The sequence below is a fragment of the Gymnodraco acuticeps genome, unplaced genomic scaffold (genome assembly GCF_902827175.1).
Source record: "Gymnodraco acuticeps unplaced genomic scaffold, fGymAcu1.1, whole genome shotgun sequence".
Taxonomy (NCBI): Eukaryota; Metazoa; Chordata; class Actinopteri; order Perciformes; family Bathydraconidae; genus Gymnodraco; species Gymnodraco acuticeps.
Genome location: NW_022990288.1, coordinates 50,810 through 77,793, shown reverse-complemented (window position 1 = coordinate 77,793; position 26,984 = coordinate 50,810). Strand labels below are relative to the sequence as shown.

At 46.9% G+C, this 26,984-nt stretch overlaps 1 protein-coding gene across 1 annotated transcript in view; it reads right to left on the bottom strand.

The window, feature by feature from the left end:
* Nucleotides 1-6,768: 6,768 nt before the first annotated feature.
* Nucleotides 6,769-26,984, bottom strand: part of tmtc1 (transmembrane O-mannosyltransferase targeting cadherins 1) — a gene marked incomplete at its 5' end in the record, with an annotated part of 69,926 nt that continues 49,710 nt past the window's right edge. Inside the window, 2 exon segments of the mRNA XM_034221835.1 lie at nt 6,769-7,513; nt 23,273-23,350. Of these exon segments, the coding sequence (XP_034077726.1) occupies nt 7,388-7,513; nt 23,273-23,350 (204 nt within the window).

Below are 26,984 nucleotides of genomic sequence, written 5' to 3'. Positions count from 1 at the left end.
TGAGTCAGGTTTGTGGCTCTCCCAATCAGGAGTGTTGGGGGCATCTCCAGATGGTCTGGTAGGGTCTTCCGCTGTGCTGGAGGTAAAGTGTCCCTACGGAGCCAGGGAAATGACAATTAGTGAAGCATTGCAAATCAAGGGCTTCTGTGTCAGTAAGGAGGGAGAAACATTCAGCCTACGTGAGGAGCATCCTTACTGGCACCAAGTGCAAGGTCAGCTTCACCTCACTGCAAGAAAGAAGAAGAAATAAAAAAATTGAGAATCGTTTTTAATTTACATTTACTCGCCTTTGCAATGTTGTGGTTGTTAAGAGTGTTAGGCTTCCTGTCAGCTCGTCTGTTGGGAAGATATAAAATATTAGTTTCATGGAAGTCACACCGTCACATATAAGAGCATTAAGACATACAGTACATAGGCTAAAATAAAAACATCTAAAGATATAACCTTGCACTTTGTCTCGTGAACATTTTCACTATTTTGAAATTTTTATAGATGAAAATTGAACTAAAGAAATAAATGGTAGATTAATCCATATTGAAAATAGGTGTCAGCTGCTACACTAATTATAATAGTTATATTTCTTAATTAATTAAGATAAGATATTACTGTATTGATCCCAATTTGGGAAATGTTTGTGTTGCAGCAGCATAACAAGAAAAACTAAATATAAGTTATTATATATACAAAAGTATGTGAGGGATGGAATATTAAATTGAATATAAATGTAAAATGTACATGTGATTTGACGTCCAAGAGAAGCTATGGAGCAGAGAGTTCTCTGCCAGCCAGAGGTGATTTGTTATTAGTTCAATATGTCAAACTGATTTCCCTGACTACAATCTTTAGTTACATGGTGAAACGTTATGCTGCTTGTACTAATTAGACTTATCATATAAGCCACACAGGTTTGAATAGGATGTATTCATTATCTTTACTTATGTTGCGGTCTTTTCAGCAGCGCCATCTCTAAAACAGCAATACAGTCACTACCCATCATTTACATTTCACCGTGACATGGACAAAAATGTAACGTCAGCTTACCTCATGGCACGAATCCAGACTCTCCTTTGGAAAACATTGGCTGGGAAACGATAGAACGAGCACGTTTCATGCGAAGACCTGTGGCTGCAACCCGGAGCAAAGCAACAAACCATTGCGTAGCTAACTAGTAGCGCTAGCTTTAGCTAGCTTTAGCTAACGTTAGCTAACGAAACGAACTGCCGAGTAAAATTGGAAAACACTGGTAATTAATTATTCTATAATTTGTAAAACTACGGTGTTAAAAACGACAATTTCAAAAATACAGATTCTAATGGTCAGATAGAGATATACAGATACTAAAGATAGGCAGGTACTTGCTTTCAAGCAGAACACAGGGGAAAACAAATTTAGCGGGAGTGTTTACGTGTTAGGCGTAATGACGTACAACGGCCTCGACAATTTCTGTAGTCCTATTCAGCCACTTGGTAACAACCATCGTTTTTCAGACACGTAAACTCTTCAAAAATCACCAGTGGGGTCACTGCTGATGTATTTAATGTCGTAGAACAAAACGTGATTTATCTCTTAAATTTGTGTCAACCACAGAGCTTATTTCGAGCTATTTTCCAAAACCCTATGGAGAAAATGCATTGCTTTTTGACGAAGGAACAGGAAGTGCTAAAAATGCTAACTTACTTCCGGGTTTTACGACGCGTCACTGCGGTTCTCTATTAGACTGCCGCATAGCCAAGACCGGAAGCAGCAGCCACTCTGGTGGCTACCATTAGTAGCTAACTTTTGCTCTAATGGAATTATGGATTATAAATGAAATAATTTTTTTTTTATACAGAGACGTTAAAACCCTATGGATTAACCGATTCAGCCGCGTTTTTTCTCGTTTTAATGCCATTGAACACATCTTTTGATCAGATTGACAGCTAGACGATCTCCCCTAGAAGCTCCGTAAAGGTACGTGTTGTGATGTCTGTATTTGCTTCCCCTGTCGCGAGTTCGGATGACTCAGTGATGATACTATATACCTAAATAATCTGTGGAACCTCAGCTTTAATCGGATATATTGTATGTGCAGCTACGATAAGTAATAAGGGTACTTTTATCTTGAGTTCTGTGCCAAAGTCCGTTAGCATTTTTCGCTCAGGGGTCATTTAGATGCTTCTTATGAGACTTGTGTTTTGTTTTGGTAAAAATGGTTTGTATCGTCAGTTAGCTGAGATTATTTCCGTTAATCTGGTATAACACATTAATAGGTTCTTAAATATTAAGATCCCCTGAGACACAGTGTCGGGGAAAAAAAAGTAAAGTACCCGCCCGGACCTTGTTGCTTAACAGGTTAAAAAAAACCGCAATATATATCGCAGGGGAACAAAAAACCGCAATATCAGTTTTTTTCAATATCGTGCAGCCCTAGTTGAGACCAGGTTTTCTTAGTATGGGAGTGACAGCAGCGAGTTTCAGATCAGGGGGGACGAGTCCAATGTACAGAGAGGAGTTAATGACTGTGGTGATAAGATGAGTGAGTTGGGGAGGCAGGCCTTGACAAGGGTGGAGGGCATGGGGTCCAGGATGGAAGTTGAGGTATTCATGCCGGTGACTTGGACAACTATGTCCAGTTAGGTAATTTGTCTCAAGGCTGTAAAAGGGTGCCTGGAAGGAGGAGGGTAGGCAGGTTCCGGAAAAGCATGGGTGGTGGACGAGATTGAGGAGTTGGCTATGTTGCTGTGTGTTATTTTCGATTTTGCTTTGGAGGAATGAGAGGAAGGATTCACACTTTGGTGGTGAAGGAGTTGGAGATATTATCCATGGGGTTGAGGAGCTTGTTAATAGTTGAAAAAAGGGACTTTGGGTTATTGCTGCCAGATTGTATTACAGAGGAGTAGTGGAAGGAGCGTGCACTGTTGAGGGCATCTTTGTACTGCTGTTGGTGCAGTCTATACATGTCTTTGTGGATAGTGAGACCGGTTCGTTTAGCATGTATTTCGAGCTGGCGACCTTATTATCGTTTTGAGGCAACGGAGATGATCGGTGTACCAGGGGCCGAGTGAGTGAAAGAGACATACTTGGTTTTTATTGGAGCGAGTTGGTTGAGACAGGAGGAGAGAGCATTGTTGTAGTAGGTGTTGACCAGGTCAGTAGGGGAAGCATTCTGGGTGACGGTGGAGTCAGGGATGGTGTCAGCCAGTAGGGAGAAGAGGGAGGAGGGGTGTATGGACTTGATATTCCGGAATTGAATGGTGCGCTTCTGCTTGATGAGGGGGGTTGGGGTTAGGATGTCCATGATGAGGGCCAGGTGATCGGAGATGGTGAGGTCATAGGTGGTCAGGTTGCTGATGGCGATGTCAGTGGTGCAGATCAGGTCCAGTGTGTGACCTTTTTTATGGGTGGGAAAATCAACATGTTGTGTGATATTGAAACAGTTGAGTATGTCCAGGAGTTCTGAAGCGGTATTGGAGTCGTTTGAGTCAACATGAATATTGAAATCACCATGTAATAATACGGTTGGAGAGATGGAGCAGAGTTGTGTGAGGAATTCAGCAAGATCCGAGGGGAAAACAGGGTTTGGTTTGGGGGGACGGTAAATGACTGCTGTAACCAGGGGTTTTGGACTAGACAGTTTAAATGCAAGGTGTTCAAATGAGGAGGGGTAAGGGATGTTTATTGCAATTGTTTTTATATTATTTCTTAGAATTGTGGCAATTCCACCTCCACGCCCATGGTGGCGTGGTTTTTCAATATATGTGTATCCTGGGGGTGTTGTCTGGTTGAGGGAGAAGTATTCCTGTGGTTTTTGTCAAGTTTCTGTGATACAGAGAAAGTCCAGATTATTGTCAGTGATGAATTCATTGAGAATGAGACCCTTGTTGTTTAGAGACCGGGTGTTAAACAGAGCAAGTTTAAGATGAGGTTGAGTTTGAACAGGCTGAGGTGCTTTGGGAAGGGGGCGTAGGCAGGCAAAGTGCGCGTGTTGGTTGTTGTGATGATGAAATGGAGGGGGTGTGTCAGTGCGCGCAGCAGACCAGATGGATGAGATGGAATGACTGGACCGGGAGTAAACAAACTTTCGTCCGGAGCTTCGGTGAATGTATTTGGGTCGTTGTAGCAGTCCATGTTCACTGATGGCGGAGATCATCGTCGGGCATGGTGGAGTGGATGTGTGTTTTGCTGGAGTAGTTCCGCGATGGAGTATGACAGAGTCATGTCGGCCGGGAAGGATGCAGCTCACAACAAACCAGACCCGGCGCCAGAACGAATCTCAAGGGAGGGCATATGATTTTCATGGGAGGGCACACAAAACCGTCATGTGCTGCGGGCCTGCGGCACGATATATATCAAACAGCAAGGCCAACAGCATTGCGTAAAGACGCACACTTATCGTAAATACATACACAAATAAAGGGCAACATAGAAACCACTTTTGAAACATTGTGTGCGTGGCAGCACAAACACTGGTAAATCACGAGCAAGGCACACTGGTTAAGGATGGCAGCTTCCTCATCGCTGCACTCAGAGAGAAATAGTAGAGACGTAGACGATGAACTGTTTAGCCCGCCTTGGGCATGGTTTATTTTCCTATGCACTGCAGGTGCATCCTTTCGCTCAGCCGAGCTAACTTAGAACATTATTTTGGCCAACTCTGCATCTTTGTGCAGCGTATACTCAAACAGCGATAGGAAGAGCCCACTGCCTGACTCGGACATGCTGTGGAGTGAATCGTGGTCACCTCTGAGAGGGAGTTGATTGACAGCTAAACAAGCTAAATATCAACGACAGCTGACACGTAATAACGGTTCTGTGCCAGCTGATCTGCACCAAAGTACTAATTTCCTTATTTGTTTCCTCGCGTATCTGTCTCTCTCTCCACAAACTCTCACATTCTTTTGATGCGGCATGCCTTTGCAGTCCTTTATCAGTCTGTAATGCGTGTTTCCAGTCGCAAAAACCTTTGACAGTAAAAGCCGCATCAGATGAAGACGTATTCACTTTAAACTGTCTACAGGGGAAACAAAAGGCTGCTTTTAACGGATATTCAAGCCATGGTCTGTTGTTGTTCCATGCAGCGGCAAAAGTGCGCTTCTTTCCTGCAAACAATCTCCCTGATAACGATTCAGTTTCACCTGGTTGGGTTTATTAACCCCAAGATCATCTGGGGCTGTTGGTCTTTGAGCGGTTGCTGGCCCAATAGTACCTGTTGATGTGCTGCAAGGTAGCGTCTGTAGTGTAGTAGTGTAGGCACCGGCACGGAGCAGGAGGAGGATGCTGGCGGGTGTGGTACAGGGTGTGGCAACGCAGGTGATCGGAGGACAGCGTTGGTGGCGGCCGCCTTGATGAGTCATGGATTGGGCTCGCTAACTCAGCCCCGGGGTTTGCCGAGGTCAAGCTTGTGACATTAAGGCGTGCTGCTGCAACGGCAGGTGCAGGGTCGCGACTCGCCAGCAGCGCCATCGGCCGCAGTTCTTTCATCGCTATTTCGTTTGAATAAATCCTTAGACCTTTTAAGCCAATTTCTGATGTCCATTTTGTAATTCAAACAGAAATGGGAGTCCACAGAATGCACAATAAACAATGAACAAATCCAGAATAGGCGGCAGAGTGTGACGCTGTGATTGGTCTAAATGTGGACGAATCACAAATCACAACAGACACATGAATGTATTTGTTGTTTTTTTAGTTACTATCTGACATCACATACATCGTAGTATAAAAGTTCACAGTTTATTTATAATTAAAAACAAATTAAATATTTTTTAAATGTTATAAATAATAATAAACGTGTTTATTGGGGGAGGGCAGGAATGTCAAATGGGAGGGCCTGGCCCTCCCACGGCGCTGGGCATGCAACAAACCTCTTGAGAGGATTAATGTCAGACAGCAGGAAAGCTGGGGTGAGTAGTGAAGTTTCTGTTGACAATTAGTGATTTTGCGGGAGTCAGTGGAATGAAGGCTAAGAGAAGAAAAGAAGGAGAACGGTCCAATGCTAGCGTTAGCATGTACTGTAGCCACCCGGTGACTGGAGGTTGTCTAGCTGTAGAGGTAGCGGTCACGGCTACTAGGGCTTTCCGGACCAATGTTAGTGGCCAGCTGACGGCAAGGAGTTGACGAGATTGTTGACGGCCAACGGCTGGAGGCTTGTAGCAAACGGGCTAGCAGGCTAGGGTCCGGTACCAGGAAAAAGCAAATAGGTAACGGAAAACTAATTGAAAAAAGTAGCGATTCAGTTGGAGCCAATGTTAACATCTGGGATTGTAATCAGGTGGAAAGAGTTACTGTCGGCTTCCAAGGTCTGATCCAACCTCATGTGGGAGAAGGGTGGAGGTTCTGGGAAAACTAGGAAAACCTGCTAAGTAGAGTCTAGTGGAGTGTGTGGAGCCTAAAAAAATTCAGTAATTCAGTAACATTCACTTTATTTTCCTGGTGCATGTCAGTCATTGCACTTGTCACTTCATTTTCATCCTATAGTCATTCAACAACAAAATCCATTTACAATCAAAACCACTGTCAACAGAACAACAAAAAGCGACCAAAGAGAAGTGTTCAGAGTGACAGTCCACACACACACACACACACACACACACACACACACACACACACACACACACACACACACACACACACACACACACACACACCACACACACACACACACACACACACACACACACACACACACACACACACACACACACACACACACACACACACACACACACACACACACACACACACACACACACACACACACACACACACACACACACACACACACACACACACACACACACACACACACACACACACACACACACACAACTTCAGGGAACATTACATTGACTTACATACATTTCCTGGAGACTTATCCTAACCTTAACCATAACCAACACATGCCTAACCAGGTCTAACCTGTAGCTTGTTCTGGAAGTAGAGGTCATTTGAACCTAGTTCAGTTCATGTCTAAAAAGAAAGCAGCTGGTATGAATCTTATTCAATTTTTCATATAATCTGAGATCTTTACATCTTGTTTTTAGTTACTTTGTTCTAATCACAGACTGAGGTTCAATCTGTGATTAGGTTCCATAAAGGAAATTCCTTTGCATAAAGCTAAATAATAAATCACACAAGCAGATGTGGCTTTTGAAGTAAAGCTGATGCAGATCACATGGAGCTCCAGTGGTCTTCAGCCAGTGGTTCCCCTCTGCTCCCACGAGGAAAGCTCCCTGACTGTGGCTCCTCTGTCTCTCTCTGCAGCACCTGAAGAGTCCTCTGCTCCTCTGCTTTCAGGCCTGTTGTCTTTTTAACCAGCCTGTAGCTGGTGTCTGGACTCCAGAGGGCTTGCTGGGCCCTCTCCGCTGATTTGAGCCCAGGATGGTTGCATGTGGGGAACTGTGGTAATCTACGACCCCCCTGTCACTTTCCTCTCAAGCCGGTCCAGCTTGGCCAGGTTTTCCTTCAGGAGTTTGGAGCCGGGGCTGAGCAGCAGGGCCCGCTGGTAATACATCCTGGCAGCTGCATAGTCTCCCTGCAAACACAAAACAATAAACCAATTACAAACAGGAACTGTGTGTTCAATAATATGTTTTGGGTCCAGAACCAACTCTCTCATACATCAACATTTTCAGCCTCAGTGCTGACCAGAGTCAGAAGTTGAGATCACATTGCGACTGTTTCAAAGTCAATTTGTTGCCTGACAGTTCCCTTTATGAATGTTAAATGATAGAACTTAGGGTAACACTTTATACTAAGGTACACAAATTAACCATCAACTAGTTGTAACATGCATATTAGCAGTATATTGGCTCTTTATTAGTCATTATACAACACTTATTAATGCCTTATTCTACAGTACATGACCATATTCTACAACTAGTACGCCATTCATTAATTTTCCTCAATAACCCTCTAATTAGTGCTTATTTATTGCAATTAAGGAAGTTGTTGTACATTAGTTTTGGTCTTAATATGCTCTGCTCAATATAGGCCTACAGTGATTCCCGCAGAAATGAAATATACTTTGGGGGAACGACTCGGAACGACTCATCCAGACCGTCCCCCGTGAAAAATGTTGAGATTTTTTTTCTCAATTCCTGCATTCTAGTGAATTTTCATAGTAACACTGCACTTCAGACAACCTACAACTGGTGATGGTGTCTAGGTCTTTAAGTGTTAAACAGCTGAGAGCAGTCACTGCTGTTTTTTGTGGTCTTCTTTCACACACACATCTTACCAAGTGTGTATGAACATCCTCACAAACCAACAAAGAACATGATCTATATCAAATTTAAGACAGAAAACTCCACACTGGTATCTGATCGTCAATCACCGGATAACTTTATTTTAACTATATACAAACTGGTGAAATGTAGGAGCGGGGCTAGTCCTGGTGGGCTACCCAGGCTGAGTGACAAGGTGGCATCCAGGAAACTGACATTTGCAGGTCACTGCCATCGACACCAGGAACTTCCAGCTGGCAAGTTAGTACTCTGGGAGCCAACACATGGGCACCGACCAAGAGGGCGCTCCACGCCAACATACGTGGAGGTGCTGAGGAAGGATGCGGGGGTGGAAAGCTCCACAGAGCTGGCCGGGTGTATGGAGGACCGTGAGGATTGGCGAACCCGTTGGCAAACTCGTCTAAGGACGACCTAGTAGTAGTAGTCCTTGATTGGCTCAAGTTCACACCTTTTTAGGGGCAGGGCTAGTGATATTGTCCCGGGGATGCTTAGGAGTTGATAAAGGAGATAATCCCACTGACGTCATAATTTGATTCCAAAAGTGGGTCTGGACTAGGGGTGGGCGATATGACGATATATATCGTCGTGACGATATTAGGTCTCCACGATATGCTTTTTCAGAGATATCGTCCTATCGTGATAAAAAAAAAAATAATAATTGAAGAAAAAAAAAAATAGCGGGAGGGGAAGAGGCTCTCCGTGTGCGGCGCAGGGGGCTATGACAGCGGACGGAGAGCCTCTTACCCTCCCGCTCCCCCAGCCTCACCTACTGATTTTAATTTCACCATATATCAAGCCCGATCGATTTCACAATGTCAGCGCACCTCTGCTTTCGTTCAGTCCGAGTTGTTTGACACGCTCCCAAAGTCCCCGCCCCCTTTCTTTGCAGCGGGAAAATACACTGTTGACAGTCTGCACACACAGCAATAATGGACGGAGAGTCAGATTCTGATGTAGAACAATTAGATTTAGTCCCCAAAAAGAACTCTACGTCTGTGGTATGGAAGTATTTTGGCTATAAGACAACAGACACGGAGCAAACAAATGTCATTTGCAAAATGTGCAAACAAGGACATTTCAAAGCGACATATGGCAACACGTCGGGCTTACGAAACCACCTCAAACGCAAGCACCAGAAAGAGCATGCAGAGACTGTAAGAGTGCAAGGTCCCCCGCGTGTGAATGCACAATCTACCGCAGCGACTGCACCAAAACAAACTACCATAGGTCAGGCATTTCATAAAGGGGCTCCTTATGAAAAGACTAGCAAACGGTGGAAAGACATAACTGACGCGGTGGCGTTTTATGTGGCCAAAGATATGCAACCAATACAGAGCGTGGAAAACAAAGGTTTCGTGAGGCTGATGAAAACAGTTGACCCACGGTACCAGGTGCCCAGTCGAAAATATTTTTCCTGGTCAGGATTCAGACAGTTTTGCACTTTATTTATTGATTCTTGTTTGATTCTGTTGGCTTATATTTGTTATATAATAATAATATGTTTATTGATGTTCATGTTTATTGATGTTCACTGCTCACTTGTTCATTTCAGAAATAAAACCAGCTTGAAATGCTATTTTGGTCTGTTACTCCTTTTTGTTTTAGTTTCTGTTACCTTGTAGGTCAGGGGTGCCCAACCAGTCGATCGCGATCGACCGGTCGATCGCGGGGAGATTCCCAGTCGATCGCGAGATGTGTCTAAAAATAGAACAACATTCTGTTTTATCGTTAATGTCCTATAACTTAATCTTCCCGTGCCAGAATAATGCACTTGAACGCATCAAAGCTTTGTGATTGGCCGGCGTGACCCCATGTGTCGGGGCGTGGCTGGTGAGCAGTGGGCACTATTTCGCTGACGTTGTCCGTGTCAACAGGAGTGACAGTCCGCACACACACAAGACCGCAATTATGGCAGAAGCAAAAAAGGCCAAAATATATAATTTTCACTCCGAGTGGGAGGATGATTATTTTTGTATCTATTCCAATTCAAAGTCCATCTGTCTCATCTGCAATGCGAGCGTGGCTTTATCGAAGAAGGGTAATTTAGGAGCGGCATTTCAAAACAGTGCACAAACGCTACTCATTCTGCCCTACGCTCCAAAAGGGGACCGTCCTGAAAGGACAGCTAAATGCACAGCAGTCTATTTCCACCAGGCCCAACAACAAGAGCAAGGCTGCTACCATAGCATCTTATCGTGTCAGGCACGTTCTTGCGAAACACGAAGTCTTTCAAAGACGGCGAAGTTGTGAAAGAAGCATTCCTGGAGGCTGCCGACGCGCTTTTGCGGGACAGTAAAAATAACGAGCATTTCAACAGGTTTTTGATATAATAAAAACTCAAGTTAGATACCGTTATTAATCAGCTGTAAGTTTTAGTTTGTTTGAACTTATTCATGATAATTATTGTACAAAATGGTATAAGAATGAAAACATTAAGATCTGTTCTGTTTAAATTGATTATAGTCTATTATCAATTCAGGTTAAGAAACTAGTGTTGCTTGCATCCTATTTTAAAGGCATTTATTTTTATACTCGACTAAAATGCAACAAAAAAAGGTTTGATTCTATTAATGTTGTCTCTTTTATTGCACTTTGGCAGCAGATTCCTGTGCAGCTTCAGATCTGAGTTGTCTTATTAGTAAGCCTCATTTATACTTTTGTAGCAACACTATGTTTATATAATGGCAAAGAAAGGGTTCAGAGTCTTTTCTTTTTCCCTGTGTCATATGTGGCAGCACTGTTCAATGTTTCTTGAAAACATTACCCACTGTAGTGACGTGTGAATAAACTCTGTATCAACAACACTGTTGTGTAGCTTCAGTTAAATACTTGTATGTGTGTAGATTAGAAAGAGGGAAGATAAAGGATCTGCAGTATTTTATGAAGTATTCATCGTACAAAGGTCAGTTTTATACAAGTAGAAGTGTGTATTTACCTGGTAGTAGGCTGTCAGTAATGGCTACGCCTCTCTATTTGGACTGGTAGATCTCGGCAGACTGGCAACTTTAAAAGTAGCTCTCGGTTAAAAAAAGGTTGGGCACCCCTGTTGTAGGTGCTTGTACTGTTAAGTAACTTGAAAAATAACCATAATAACCGACATGAAAAAATATCGTGATATATATCGTCTATCGTGATACTGCTTGAAAATATCGTCATAACATATTTTTCAATATCGCCCACCCCACTCGCGCCCATAGAGGTTGTTTACCAGTATAATGGCTCCCCCCAAAGTATAATTTATGGGTGGCTCCCCCCAAAGTATAATTTATGTTTTTTTAAGTTTTTTTTACTCACTGAGCACTCATTGCCACCAATGCAAATGCAAATGAGTGCTCACTGAGTAAAAAAAACCAAAAAACACACAAATTATACTTTGGGGGGAGCCATTATACTTTGGGGGCCCCCCAAAGTATTAACATGCTGTGGGAATCACTGGGCCTAATAAGGCAGTAGTACCACAAGAATAGTAATTCTCCCATAATAACACTTAACAAATATGACCTATTCTTACGTAACAAGACATTAAACTATAAGTGTTAATTGTGTCTAAATAACTCAAAATTAGGTATTTATATCTAAGAACATGTTCCCTATTCTAAAGTGAAGTATTGTTCATAACCAATAAGCTAGTCGTTTGACTCTAATTGACCTGAACAGGTTCCCTATTCTAAAGTTGCCTCCTCTTCACACTTTGTAAATACATTATAGCACACAACTACTGAAATTAACCTCAACCGTACATGAACAAAGTAGGCACACGTTCAAATATCTGTTTTAATAATGAACCACTAAAGAGAGGTTCACACACATACCAAAACATGTCAAGTTTCTCCAAGGCTGAGAACACATAACAGCCTGTACTTTTGAATAAAAACAGATTTTTAACAGATGTTATATCTCTCACAGGCTCTGCCCTCTACTGGACTCTATGGGTACTACCTTATCATGCAAGCATTCACCTACTGAGATTTCTCTAGACGTAGCCGGCTCCGGGGCGGGCCTACCTGAATGCGCGCGCATCTCACCTCCTTATAAAAGGAGGCCTCGCCTCCTGACCATCATCCTTTCTCTTCAGCGAGCGGAAGTGAATACTGAGCAAAGACGTGAATAGGGAAAGAGAAGAAAAGTGGACTCACCACTCCTTGAGCCCCGGACCTGCCCGACATGCCCTGGACTGATCGCGGGGGCTGATACGCACCGCCTGTGCTTCCAGTGCCTGGGGCCGGACCACGTCGAAGACGGCCTAAGCCAGTCACCAGCCTGCAACGCCTGCCGGATGATCCCTCGGCTAAACCGCCGACATCGTGGGTATCTTTTCCGGGTGAAGTTCGGCCCACCGGAAGAGGCTGAGGATCAGGACCTCAAGGTGGTGGAGATGGGTGAACAAGATGACAAGGTGCCATTCGTGTTCGCCATCTCGAGGGGCCGGGTGGCCACGGTCACGGTCACGGAGGAGGAGGACGGCGAGGACGCCTCGTTGTCTGGTACTTTCGGTCCGGCGGCGAGGAGGGTCCAGCACAGGTCTGCGCGTCTGGACTTCCCGGCGGTGATGACCCTAGCGGTGGAGCGTGTGGGCGCCTTCGACAGGGGTTTTACGGCCCGGTGCACAGTGTCATTTGTTTCCACAAATTCTACACTCACACACAAAGTTGACCGTACAAATTCCCCACTCGCTGCCCCAGTGTAGCTCCTGTGAAGAAGGTAGCTAGTGGGCATGTGCAGATGAGTGATAAATCGCAGGCATTATGGCCGCCGTATTACTGTCAGGGAACACACTACGCCTAGAGTAAAGACTCCAATTAATGCAGTTTGCCGTAGTGGTGAAAACATCATTATGGTGGAGCGCGCGCTCACACAAGAGCGCGCGGCGGTGCGTTCAGGGACCTCAGTAAAAAAATCGGCCCTTTCTGTGTCGACCCTCCATGGGCAAAACTTCCCTTCACGGGGGGTTTTGCGGCGGAACGGGTCACCAGAGAGTTTCATAGCTGGGGCCCCACAGCTGAGAGCTTGTCCCCTAACACAATGTTATGGGGAATGGAAACTCAGCTGTGTGTTAACAAAGTGGATGGACAGGACGCTGAAACAGGGTTATTCACTCCGGTTTTGCAGCATCCCACCTCCATTCAAAGGCATGCGAGAGGTACATCTGTCATCCCAGGAGGAGATGGGTTTCCTCTCAGCAGAGAGTCAGGCTCTGGTGCAAAAACAGGCGGTATCTGTCGTGCGCCCTCAGCACAGGGAAAAGGGGGTCTTTATTCCATGTACTTCCTGGTTTTCAAGAAGACTGGGGAATTCAGACCTATTCTAGATCTCAGCAGCCTGAATCGCTACATTGCCTGCAGAAAATTCCGCATGTTAACTATAAAACAGTTAAAAAAAAATTGTTCCTGTGGTATTGGTATTTTGACCAATTGTTTTGTTTATTAACGCTACAACATAGCGTTTCGTGAGTCGCTTGTCATTGTTGGGTGAAAAGCAAACAGCTGTTTGCTGCGGAGCGCAGCGCGAGCAGGCTCCCGTGAGCGGGAGCGCGCTCCTTCACTACAGACTATCGCGCCACCTAACCATTCGCCAAAATGTTTTTAATACCAGCGGTAACCGGCCAAGCGTCGGGCAAAAAACAATCTTCAAATAAAAGAAAGTCACCGGAGGAGTTAAAGGAGAGTGACAGGGAGCATGAGAAGAAGAGGGAGAGAACGTTTCAGCCAGCTTGATCGATGGACTTGGCTTCTAGTGGTGCAGTGACACATCCTAAAACCCTTTTATAATCTATCGATTAGATTTATGATTAGAAAATTATAAAAGTAGGGTAGACATGTGGAGATTATCCGGCTGAACAAAACGTGCATATCAAACAGGTTTGTTTTCCACAGACCTTATTTCCAGCTATTTTCCAAAACCCTGTGGAGAAATCCCATTGCTTTTTGTCGAGGGAACCAGCAGCTTACTTCCTGGTTTTATGACGCGTCACTGGCTGCACCTCTCAATATGATGCCAATATAAACAAGGTCTTCTGTCGGCTCTGTACATCAATGCCGACCTATGCTGACAAGTAAGTGAAGAGTAGAAAATATAAAGGTATTGGCTATAGGGAAATGTCCCAGCAGTTATAATGAAGGATAATGAAGGATCTAATCTAATCTATAGCCATTATATTTCTAACTCCTAATGACAGGAAGGCAGAAAGTGCATTATACAAATAATAATAATACTCATAAAAATAGCAGAAATGTTTTAACAATGACCACAATATCATTATTTTAATAAACCAAATATGAACAATTGAGGAAAATGAGGACGAACTGATTGTTCAAATGTTGTAGTACAAGTAGTAATGTAGTTAGTGCATAAATTACTATTGCAACAAATGTGTTAATTTTCTTCATTATTAGTCGATTTTTTTTGGACGAATGCTCCGGGCCAGTGGTTACAATGGTGGGGCCAGTGACAATACAATTCCACCGGCCCGGAGGGCCAGTGGCTTTTTACCCTTAATGTCTACCCCTGTCCGGAGGGGGTATTCACTGGGACCGGTAACCTCCTACAACAGTGTTCACGGACGCATCCAGAACAGGATGGGGAGGGACCTGCCTGAAGAGGGCTATAGGTGGGCGCTGGTCTCTAACAGAGACACGACACAGCAACCTCCTAGAGCTACGGGCGGTAGTGTTATTCCTCCAGCATTTCATGCCCCTAATTCAAGGGAGACATGTAATGGTCAGGAGCGACAACAGCACCACAGTGGCTTATGTCAACAGGCAGGGCGGAGTCCGCTCCGCCGCCTTGTTGGCCACAGAGGAGAGGCTGTGGTTATGGGCTTCAGAGGTGGTGTTATCTCTGAGAGCCCTCCATATCCTGGGACTGGAGAACAGGGGGGCCAACCTCATGTCGAGGGGCGACCCCCTGCCAGGCTTAATGGACGCTTCACCCGGAGGTGGTGAAGCAGATCTGGGCCCAGTTCGGGAGAGCGGAAGTGGATCTGTTCGCCAGCCGGGGCAACAGCCACTGTGCCCTGTGGTTCTCCTTGGCCCTAAGTGACGACCCGCCCTTGGGGGTGGACGCGTTTGCACACGTGCCATGGCCAAGGAAGCTGCTATCCACCGCTGTGTCTCATTCTCCCTCTCCTGGGGAGAGTGAGGCAAGAACGTCTGGCAGTCATCCTAGTAGCACCGGATCGCGTCGGGGTTCCGTGGTACTCAGAGATGACACAGATGAATGTGGGACACAGCGGAGAGGCTGTGGTTATGGGTCTTTGTCAACGCCATGCCCATTCATAAAGTTTTATCTCTTGGATATGTCTAGCTCTTTCTCAGCGTCTGTGCTTGCTGGGGCAACAGAGGACTGGTGAGGAGGGGGGGGGGGGGGGCTGTGGGGTCTGAGGTGAGGTATACGGAGGTGAGATGCACGAGCATTCAGGTAGGCCCGCCCCGGGGCCGGCTACGTCTATAGAAATCTCAGTAGTGGAATGCTTGCATGATAAGGTAGTACCCATAGAGTCCAGTAGAGGGCTCCGCCTGTGCTTATATAACAAGGGTTACAATACGTAACCCACCGTTATGTATTTGTGATCATACTTTGTGACCTGCTTGTATGTACTTACACAAAAGGTGTACTGTTCTCTCTATGTGTTGTACTGTCTCAGTGTGAACATAGATTAAACTCTTGAGAGCCAGATTTTCCCCTTTTTTTCGTGTCACACAGAACCATTTTAAAAGCAATGCATTTCTATTGGTAGTGTGTTTCGTGCCTGCAACACGTCTTTTTGTCCGGTCGGGTCTTCTTTATATATACAGTCTATGGTTCTTACTCAATATCAAGCCACGATTATTGTTTTTAATTTTAAATCGTATAATGTCGGATTTTATTTGCCGTCAGTGAGGAAAAGAAATGGGGCTCAGCGCCTCAGAATACTGAAATCTGTATTTTTTAAATCTTTTTTTCCTTCTAATTTGTTATTCTTTTCTAAATAACACACTGTTATTTACTCAACAATAACACACAATTATCCTTGTTTTTATTTATTTGTTTAATTCTATAATCTCTGGCTTTTTTGCCGTCTGTCAGGAACTGAATTTCAAAATAAAATAACCGGAAACAGATACACAGCCACTGAACTGATTACCCAAGATATGGTTCAAGCTCGGTGATTGGTTTGTTTAACCGCAATGCACGTTGGGATATGGTGTTTATGCGATATGAAATCCGAAAAACATTTAAAAAAAAGAAAATAATACTTTATTCCGAGTGTGCTTGCTTTTCTCTTTGGAAGTCATCACATAACGGCATTGTAATACAAGGTTCGGCTGCATTAAATATTACATATCTACCGTAGTTCTTTATTTATAGAGACTAATAAAGAGCCAATATACTGCTAATATGCATGTTAATTAACAACTAGTTGATGGTTAATTTGTGTACCTTAATATAAAGTTTTACCGAACTTACACTGAACAAAAATATAAATGCAACACTTTTGTTTTTGCTCCCATTTTTCATGAGATGAACTCAAAGATCTAAAACATTTTCTATATACAAAATAACCATTTCTCTCATATTGTTCACAAATCTGAAAAAATCTGTGATAGTGAGCACTTCTCCTTTGCCGAGATACTCCATCCCACCTCACAGGTGTGGCATATCAAGATGCTGATTAGACAGCATGATTATTGCACAGGTGTGCCTTAGGCTGGCCACAATAAAAGGCCACTCTAAAATGTTCAGTTTTATCACACAGCACAATGCCACAGATGTCGCAAGTTTTGAGGGAGCGTGCAATTGGCATGCTGACAGCAGGAATGTCCACCAGAGCTGTTGCCCGTGAATTGAATGTTCATCTCTCTACCATAAGGCGTTTCAGAGAATTTGGCAGTACATCCAACCGGCCTCACAACCGCAGACCACGTGTAACCACACCAGCCCAGGACCTCCACATCCAGCATGTTCACCTCCAAGATCGTCTGAGACCAGCCACTCGGACAGCTGCTGCAACAATCGGTTTGCATAACCAAAGAATTTCTGCACAAACTGTCAGAAACCATCTCAGGGAAGCTCATCTGCATGCTCGTCGTCCTCATCGGGGTCTCGACCAGACTCCGGTTCGTCGTCGTAACCGACTTGAGTGGGCAAATGCTCACATTCGATGGCGTCTGGCACGTTGGAGAGGTGTTCTCTTCACGGATGAATCCCGGTTTTCACTGTTCAGGGCAGATGGCAGACAGCGTGTGTGGCGTCGTGTGGGTGAGCGGTTTTCTGATGTCAGTGTTGTGAATCGAGTGGCCCATGGTGGTGGTATGTTATGGACGACGAACACAGGTGCATTTTATTGATGGCATTGTGAATGCACAGCGATACCGTGACGAGATCCTGAGGCCCATTGTTGTGCCATTCATCCACGACCATCACCTCATGTTGCAGCATGATAATGCACGGCCCCATGTTGCAAGGATCTGTACACAATTCCTGGAGACTGAAAATATCCCAGTTCTTGCATGGCCAGCATACTCACCGGACATGTCACCCATTGAGCATGTTTGGGATGCTCTGTATCGGCGTATACAACAGCGTGTTCCAGTTCCTGCCAATATCCAGCAACTTCGCACAGCCATTGAAGAGGAGTGGACCAACATTCCACAGGCCACAATCAACAACCTGATCAACTCTATGCGAAGGAGATGTGTTGCACTGCGTGAGGCAAATGGTGGTCACACCAGATACTGACTGGTTTTCAGACCCCCCCAATAAAGCAAAACTGCATGTTTCAGAGTGGCCTTTTATTGTGGCCAGCCTAAGGCACACCTGTGTCTAATCAGCATCTTGATATGCCACACCTGTAAGGTGGGATGGATTATCTCGGCAAAGGAGAAGTGCTCACTATCACAGATTTGTGAACAATATTTGAGAGAAATGGTTATTTTGTGTATATAGTGTTACGGTGTGCAGGAATCAGGACCCAAATGCAGATAACGAAAATAACTCCTTTATTTCAAGGCTACAAATATACCATAAACAGAGACAGAACGGAACACTCACCGATGAACTGGTCATTACACAAGACAACCCGACAAAGAGAGACAGAAAACCCAGAACTTAAATACACCCAGGACTAATCACATAAACACGAGACAGGTGAGGAGGGAGGAGAAAACACAGAGGCACCAGGTGAACACAATCGGGTAATCAGAGAGGGAAACAGACAGAAAGCAAACAGGCAGGAAACGGGGGTGAACACTTTACAAAATAAAACAGGAAACCCAAAGATAGAAAAAGACAAGAAAAACACTAACACAGACAGATCCTAACAGTACCACCCCCCTCAAGGGACGGATCCCAGACATCCCAAAACAAAAAAAAGTCCAAAACCTCAAGCAGGGTGGATGGAGGGGGTCCGGAGGGGGTCCGGAGGAGGGACGCATCACTAAGCCACCAGGGTGGGTGGAGGGGGTCAGGAGGACGGGACTGAACTGACCGCCCAGGGGCACGGCAGAGGACCAGGAAGGGGTCTCGGGCGGACGGCCCGGGGGCAAGGCAGAGTCCAAAAAGGGGAAGTCGGGCGGACGGCCCGGGGGCAAGGCAGAGGACCAGGAAGGGGTCTCGGGCGGACGGCCCGGGGGCAAGGCAGAGTCCAAAAAGGGGGACTCGGGCGGACGGCCCGGGGGCAAGACAGAGTCCAAGGTGGGGACCATGGAGGGGCGAAGGTAGCGGCAGGAAGAGTCAGGGGGCCGGGCCCGAGGGCGAAGGCAACGGCAGGAAGAGTCAGGGGGCCGGGCCCGAGGGCGAGGACCGCGGCACTCAGGGGGCCGGGCTCGAGGGCGAAGACCGCGGCTCTCAGGGGGCCGGGCTCGAGGGTGAAGACCGCGGCTCTCAGGGGGCCGGGCTCGAGGGTGAAGACCGCGGCTCTCAGGGGGCCGGGCTTGAGGGCGAATACCGGGCAGGAAGGCGCTGACGGGACAGTGCCGGAGGCCGGGCAGGACCCGGTGTCGGAGCTGGTGGGACAGGCCTCGGCAGGATCCCCCATGGAAGAGGACCATGACACGGGATTTGCAGGAGAGCAGTCGGCGGGGCCTCCAAAGGCACAGGACAAAGGGTTGGCAGGACCCCCGGCAGGAGAGTAGTCGGTGGGACCTCCAACGAGACAGGACAAGGAGCTGGCAGGACCCCCGGCAGGAGAGTAGACGGCGGGACCTCCAACGAGACAGGACAAAGGGTTGGCAGGACCCCCGGCAGGAGAGTAGTCGGCGGGGCCTCCAACAGCACAGGACAAAGGGTTGGCAGGACCTCCGGCAGGAGAGTAGTCGGTGGGACCTCCAACGAGACAGCACAAGGAGCTGGCAGGACCCCCGGCAGGAGAGTAGACGGCGGGACCTCCAAGGGGACAGGACAAAGGGTTGGCAGGACCCCCGGCAGGAGAGTAGTCGGCGGGGCCTCCAACGGCACAGGACAAAGGGTTGGCAGAACCCCCGGCAGGAGAGTAGTCGGCGGGACCTCCAACGAGACAGGACAAGGAGCTGGCAGGACCCCCGGCAGGAGAGTAGACGGCGGGACCTCCAAGGGCACAGGACAAAGGGTTGGCAGGACCCCCGGCAGGAGAGTAGTCGGCGGGGCCTCCAACGGCACAGGACAAAGGGTTGGCAGGACCCCCGACAGGAGAGTAGACGGCGGGACCTTCAACGAGACAGGACAAAGGGTTGGCAGGACCCCCGGCAGGAGAGTAGACGGCGGGGCCTCCAACGGCACAGGACAAAGGGTTGGCAGGACCCCCCGGCAGGAGTGTAGTCGGCGAGACCTCCAACGAGACAGGACAAGGAGCTGGCAGGACCCCCGGCAGGAGAGTAGACGGCGGGACCTCCAACGGGACAGACATACGATTGGTAGGACCCCCGGCAGAGGAGTAGTCGACGGGACCTCCAACGGGACAGGACATGGAGTTGGCAGGACCCCCAGCGGAACCTCCAACGGACCAGGACATTGGGTAGGGACTTGAGACGTGACTCGAGAGGGGACTCGAGAGGAGACTCGAGAGGGGAACTAGAGAGGGGACTAGAGGAGGGACTCGCGAGGGGAACTAGAGAGGGGACTCGCGAGGGGAACTAGAGAGGGGACTCGAGGAGGGACTAGAGAGGGGACTAAAGGAGGGACTAGAGGAGGGACTAAAGGAGGGAACTGGAGAGGGAACTCGAGAGGGAACTGGAGATGGGACTAGAGAAGTGACCTGAGGAGGGACTAGGGAAAGGACTAGAGAAGGGGACTCGAGAGGGGAACTAGAGAGGGGACTCGAGGAGGGACTAGAGGTGGGACCTCGAGAGGGGACTAGAGGAGGGACTAGAGATGGGACTAGGGAATTGACTAGAGGAGGGACTTGAGTAGGGACTCGAGAGGGGACTGGAGAGGGGACTAGAGGAGGGACTAGAGATGGGACTAGGGAATTGACTAGAGGAGGGACTCGGGAAGGGACCAGAGAGGGGACTAGAGGAAGGACTTGAGAAGGAACTTGAGAGGAAACTGGAGAGGGGACTTGAGAAGGAACTTGAGAGGAAACTGGAGAGGGGACTCGGGAGGGAACTGGAGAGGGGACTTGAGAAGAAACTGGAGAGGGGACTCGAGAGGAAACTTGAGATGGGACTGGTGGCAGAGCTGGGGCCAGAGCTGGGCCGAGCTGGGGGCCAGAGCTGGGGGCCAGAGCTGGGGCCAGAGCTGGGGCCAGAGCTGGGGGCCAGAGCTGGGCCAGAGCTGGGGCCAGAGCTGGGGCCAGAGCTGGGGCCAGAGCTGGGGCCAGAGCTGGGGCCAGAGCTGGGGCCAGAGCTGGGGCCAGAGCTGGGGCCAGAGCTGGGGCCAGAGCTGGGGCCAGAGCTGGGGCCAGAGCTGGGGCCAGAGCTGGGGCCAGAGCTGGGCCAGAGCTGGGGCCAGAGCTGGGGCCAGAGCTGGGGCCAGAGCTGGGGCCAGAGCTGGGGCCAGAGCTGGGGCCAGAGCTGGGGCCAGAGCTGGGGCCAGAGCTGGGGCCAGAGCTGGGGCCAGAGCTGGGGCCAGAGCTGGGGCCAGAGCTGGGGCCAGAGCGGGGCCAGAGCTGGGGCCAGAGCTGGGGCCAGAGCTGGGGCCAGAGCTGGGGCCAGAGCTGGGGCCAGAGCTGGGGCCAGAGCTGGGTCTGGAACCATGGCTGCGGGGGCCGGAATTGAAGCCAGAATCATGGCTGTAAGGTCCGGTTCTGGAGCCAGAATCATGGCTGTAAGGTCCGGTTCTGGAGCCGGAAACATGGCTGTAAGGTCCGGTTCTGGAGCCGGAAACATGGCTGAATGGACCGGCTCTGGAGCCGGAATTGAAGCCAGAATCATGGCTGTAAGGTCCGGTTCTGAAGCCGGAAACATGGCTGTAAGGTCCGGTTCTGGAGCCGGAAACATGGCTGTAAGGTCCGGTTCTGGAGCCGGAAACATGGCTGTAAGGTCCGGTTCTGGAGCCGGAAACATGGGCTGAATGGGCCGGCTCTGGAGCCGGAATTGAAGCCAGAATCTTGGCTGTAAGGTCCGGTTCTGAAGCCGGAAACATGGCTGTAAGGTCCGGTTCTGGAGCCGGAAACATGGCTGTATGGGCCGGCTCTGGAGCCGAATCCATGGCTGCCGGGACCGGTTCTGGAGCAAGGACCATGGCTGCTGGGGCCAGAACTGGGTCTGTAACCATGGCTGCTGGAGGCTGAACTGGTTCTGGAACCATGGCCCCTTGGGCTCGTGCTGCCAACCTGGCCTTGCGACTCCTTCCTTTAGGAGCCGTTTAGAGGCTCCGTGGACCTCCAAAGGGCCAGACGAGTACCAGCGAATGGCTCCTGGACTGTAGCAAACACTGGGTGAGAAGCAGGGGCTGACGCCAGACGGACCACACCGATGCGTGTGGTATCAAACGGGAGTTGGGAGGCCTGGGGCTGTGAGGCAGGGGATAACACACCGTGAGAAAATCCAAAATCCTGCCCGATAAGAATTTAACCAAGCCTGGCTTCTCCATCGTAATCCGGCGTGCCTCTGCCAGAACAGCCTCTCGCTGCTGAACCCTGGACGCTCCCAACCATCGATACGAGCAGTCATCCAAAGCAAAGGAAAACTCCAATAGCTCCTGCTCAAAAGGACCTGCTGGGCCCATATTTTGGTCGGGTTGTAATGTTACGGTGTGCAGGAATCAGGACCCAAATGCAGATATAACGAAAATAACTCCTTTATTTCAAGGCTACAAATATACCATAAACAGAGACAGAACGGAACACTCACCGATGAACTGGTCATTACACAAGACAACCCGACAAAGAGAGACAGAAAACCCAGAACTTAAATACACCCAGGACTAATCACATAAACACGAGACAGGTGAGGAGGGAGGAGAAAACACAGAGGCACCAGGTGAACACAATCGGGTAATCAGGGAGGGAAACAGACAGAAAGCAAACAGGCAGGAAACGGGGGTGAACACTTTACAAAATAAAACAGGAAACCCAAAGATAGAAAAAGACAAGAAAAACACCAACACAGACAGATCCTAACATATAGAAAATGTTTTAGATCTTTGAGTTCATCTCATGAAAATTGGGAGCAAAAACAAAAGTGTTGCATTTATATTTTTGTTCAGTGTAGTACTAAAGCACATATTTTTTACGTTTTTAAAACTGTTACTGTTATTATGGCTTATTAGCACCTGATCGATCCAAATCACAAAAATACTAGGAATGTTTATGAATAATATTTAGATAAAGCAATATATAAATAGATACACATCTGATGCCATATTCCCCCTCCTACAAAAAATGTTTTCCTTTAGTATTTATGGATTTAGGAGCAAAAAGTATTTAAATGGCAGCCATGATAAGATCTGTTCAAATTCTCTAGATTAAAGGAAAGAAGCTTCAATGCTTCCATTATATTGTTTTATATTTATCTTAGGATACACTGGACGATCCTTGCTGCGTTACATACAGAGATTATGAATAACCTTCATCTTGTCAGCCGAGACATTTTTAGAAAATGTTCTTCATTCTTCACAGTATGAAACAGCATGAATGTGTTTTGACTTGCTACCTTGATGTGCTGAATCCCCCCCATGTTCATCCAGGCCTGGGACTGATCTGGTTTCAGTTCCACAGCTAGCTTGTAGCTCTAGTGGGAGACAACAAAAAACACACAGTTCAGTGTCAAATGACAAATGTTTTTAGTTCACTGGATTCCACTTCCTTACTTCCATACACATCTGTTATACAAACTTAAAATTATTGCATTTTTTAAATTTAACTCTGTTGACTCCTTGTCACTTTTGGACTGATTTGAAATATATACATGTGAACTCTACATAGTGCGGCGTCTTTGTGTTTTTCGGAGTTGTCTGTAGCTGACCTAAAGTCAACTCTGTACCTGAACGCACCATGTGAACACAGACTGCTGCTACCAAATCAGGGTATATTAGGGGCTGTTGTCTTCACTGTCACTATCATTGTACTGCAGGGGTCACCAACCTGACAACCAGACTGAGTGAATGATAACGAACTCTCTGGAGGGCTACTTGTTTCTGAAGAATATACATTTGACAAGACTGAGCTGCTTTTCCTTCCGGGAAAAGATTGTCCCACTCTTGACCTAACAATCAACATTGGCACCTCAGTTGTTTCCCCGACTCAGACTGCAAGGAATCTGGGTGTGACCCTAGATAACAACCTGTCCTTCACTGCAAACATCGCTGCTACAACCCGTTGCTGCAGATACTAAAGCACCCAGATATTGTTCTAAACTGTATTAAAGTAAACAGGTATTATCTTGAACTGTATTGAAGTGAACATGTATTATTTGGGACTGTTTAAAGTAATCCTATATATCTAAACCTTCTTACTTACACTCCATTACCCAGAGACCCTGACACACACACATACACCTCCTCCTGTCTTCATGCAGCACACACACATAAACTCCTTAACCCAGATATCAGCAACACACACACATATGCCTCTGCTTATCAGCATGCACACACACACACATACACTTTCCCTCACTAACACACACACATGTTCTTTTTCCAAGGTCCTTGCTGGGAATAATCCGAAGCACCAATATATCTGTGTACAATGTTTGATTGTTATAAAGAATAGTTTGTGTGAAACCTTCCCTGGGAAATTAAAGGAGTTGGGTCCGGTGGAAGATAAGAAGTGGCTGTCCACCTCAAAAATATATCCATATATACTGTTGTGTAGTCATGTAAAATGCCCCCTGTTTCTGACTGGCTGGTCCCGATACCTGTATCGCACAGCAGTAGAACTGGGAGTCCGGAGTACTCTGTAAACTTGTATTGGTGTTTTTTACCATTAAAATCAGATTATTGTTATAACTTTTATGCCGGTGTGTTGAACTCCCTCTTTTATCAATCTGACCAGGCTCATCTAACGGACGGCGCGGAGCAGAGGTGGGCTTTAAGCCACCACTACTGTGTTTGCTCCTACAATCTGGTGACCCCGACGTGATGAGTGCTGGTCTCTAGAAGGACCACCGACAGCCAGCGGACACATTTCAGTCCAGGGGAGGACACCTGCACACCGTTGACAACTAAACCAGGACGTCCAGATACAAAGGTGAGCAGACACCTGTTGATTGTCAAAGTCTGTGATTGGCTATACTACACATTTTTTAGAGTTGTCAGCGGCGTTCTCAGTGTCCTTAGTCATGGTAAAAAATACAATACTGTAAAAAGTGTTTGTAGAGTCAGGTAGATCAGTCCTGTACCTAAGGCACTAAGTGTTGGTAAAGAGTCTGGTATTAGAGTCCAGTACCTTAAACTCACTAAAGTAAGAAGGGGCTTAGAGTCAGGTAGAACAGTCCGGACCTAAGGCACCGAGTTATATTTAAGAAAGTGCTTAGTCAGGTATGCAGTCCTGTACCTAAGGCACTGAGTGTTTGTAAGAGTCGGGTAAATAGCTATAAGTCCCGTACCTTAATTCACTAAAAAAAAAGAAAAGTGAACCAGCGAGAGCGTGAGGTAGTTTAGTCCGGCACGGCTGACTCGCTGGGAAAATTCTGTAGACTATAGGCTGAAAAAAGCGGAAGTCAATATTATATGTGGGTATTCAAGAGGAGATACGCAACTTTCAAAATCAATTTGAAATGACCGGATCTCGCAAACTCTTGCTGTGGGGTTGATCTGAACGGCTAAACGTGACGATAAAGGATTTTTTTGGTTTGGGATTAATCTCCGTGTGACGGTCGCATCTCTATATAGGGGTGTCGAAGCACCGTCAAAAACCAGAATTATCTGTTGAAATAATACATCGCACAAAAAAGCCGGACAGAATGTATAAGGGAATAAACTCTGTGTGATCTTTTTACGTCGAATCTGTGTAATAATTGAGAAAATAGAGCATAGCAGTAGAGACAGGAGACAGAGGAAGCTCATTTGTGGTCAGCTGCTGCCCTCTGGTGGCGAACAGGGTGTAACAATATTCTGGGATTGGAACTCTGAATTCAGAATAGAATAGAGGACGACAAGATTTGTCCAGTGTATTAATAAATACAAGTAATTTAGTCAGATAAATAGATACGAAGTCATAATGAAAGGAGAATGTGAAAAGAGTGATTTAGGCGTTCCAATTCCCGGAAGCTTCCGCGAACAATGGGAACATACTGAGAGATTGATTCTCAGTGGAATCAAACAGAGAGAGAAGAAAAAGGTTTGTGCAGACCTGAGGTTCCTAAAAAATAAAATGATGGAAGAGGACAGGGTAGGAGGAGATGAGACTTTAGGAAGTTTAAACTCAGCGCTAAATGTTTATGAGCGACAGCTTGTGAAGAAACTCATAAAGCTGGCAATGTCCTTGATCTCATATTCTCAAGGAACTGCGCTACTTCTAACCTCTCTGTAAACCCGCTCCACACATCCGATCACTTCTTCATTTCATTCTCTCTATCCCTTTCCAAACATAACAAACTAATCTCTTCCCATCCTACACTTGTCCGCCGTAACCTTCGCTCCCTCTCTCCCTCTACCTTTGCCTCGTCGGTGCTCTCAGCCCTCCCTTCCTCTGATTCGTTCCAACTACTGCCTCCAAACTCTGCTGCAGAAACTCTCCTCTCTACTCTCTCATCCACTCTGGACTCGCTCTGTCCTCTGACATCTCGGCAGGCTCGTCAGTCCCCTCCGGCTCCCTGGCTAAATGATGCACTGCGTGCTAATAGAACCGTCCTTAGGGCAGCAGAGCGGAAATGGTGGAAATCCAAACACCGTGACGACCTCCTAACCTATCAAGCTCTCCTCTCCTCTTTCTCTGCTTCGATCTCTCAGGCAAAAAGCACTTTCTTTCAAGATAAGATCCAATCTTCCTATTCCAATCCTAAAAAACTATTTTCCATCTTCTCCACCCTCTTGGACCCTCCAAAAGCTCCTCCCCCCTCCTCACTTCTGTCAAGCGACTTTGTTACCCACTTTGAAAAAAAGGTTAATGATATTCGCTCTTCTTTTTCTGACTCACCTTTACTCACCGCTGGGTCACCAGACCTTCCTTCCACCAACACACTAACCTCCTTTTCCCCTCTCTCTCCAAGTGAGGTTCTTACCCTCATTACCTCTGCCCGCCCTACCACCTGTCCTCTGGACCCTATCCCTTCAAACCTCCTTCAGACTATCGCTCCTGATATTCTACCGTTTCTCACCCATTTCATCAACACTTCTCTAACTTCTGGTCACTTTCCAAACAGTCTCAAGGAGGCAAGAGTAAACCCTCTCCTAAAGAAAACCCACTCTCAACCCGTCTGATGT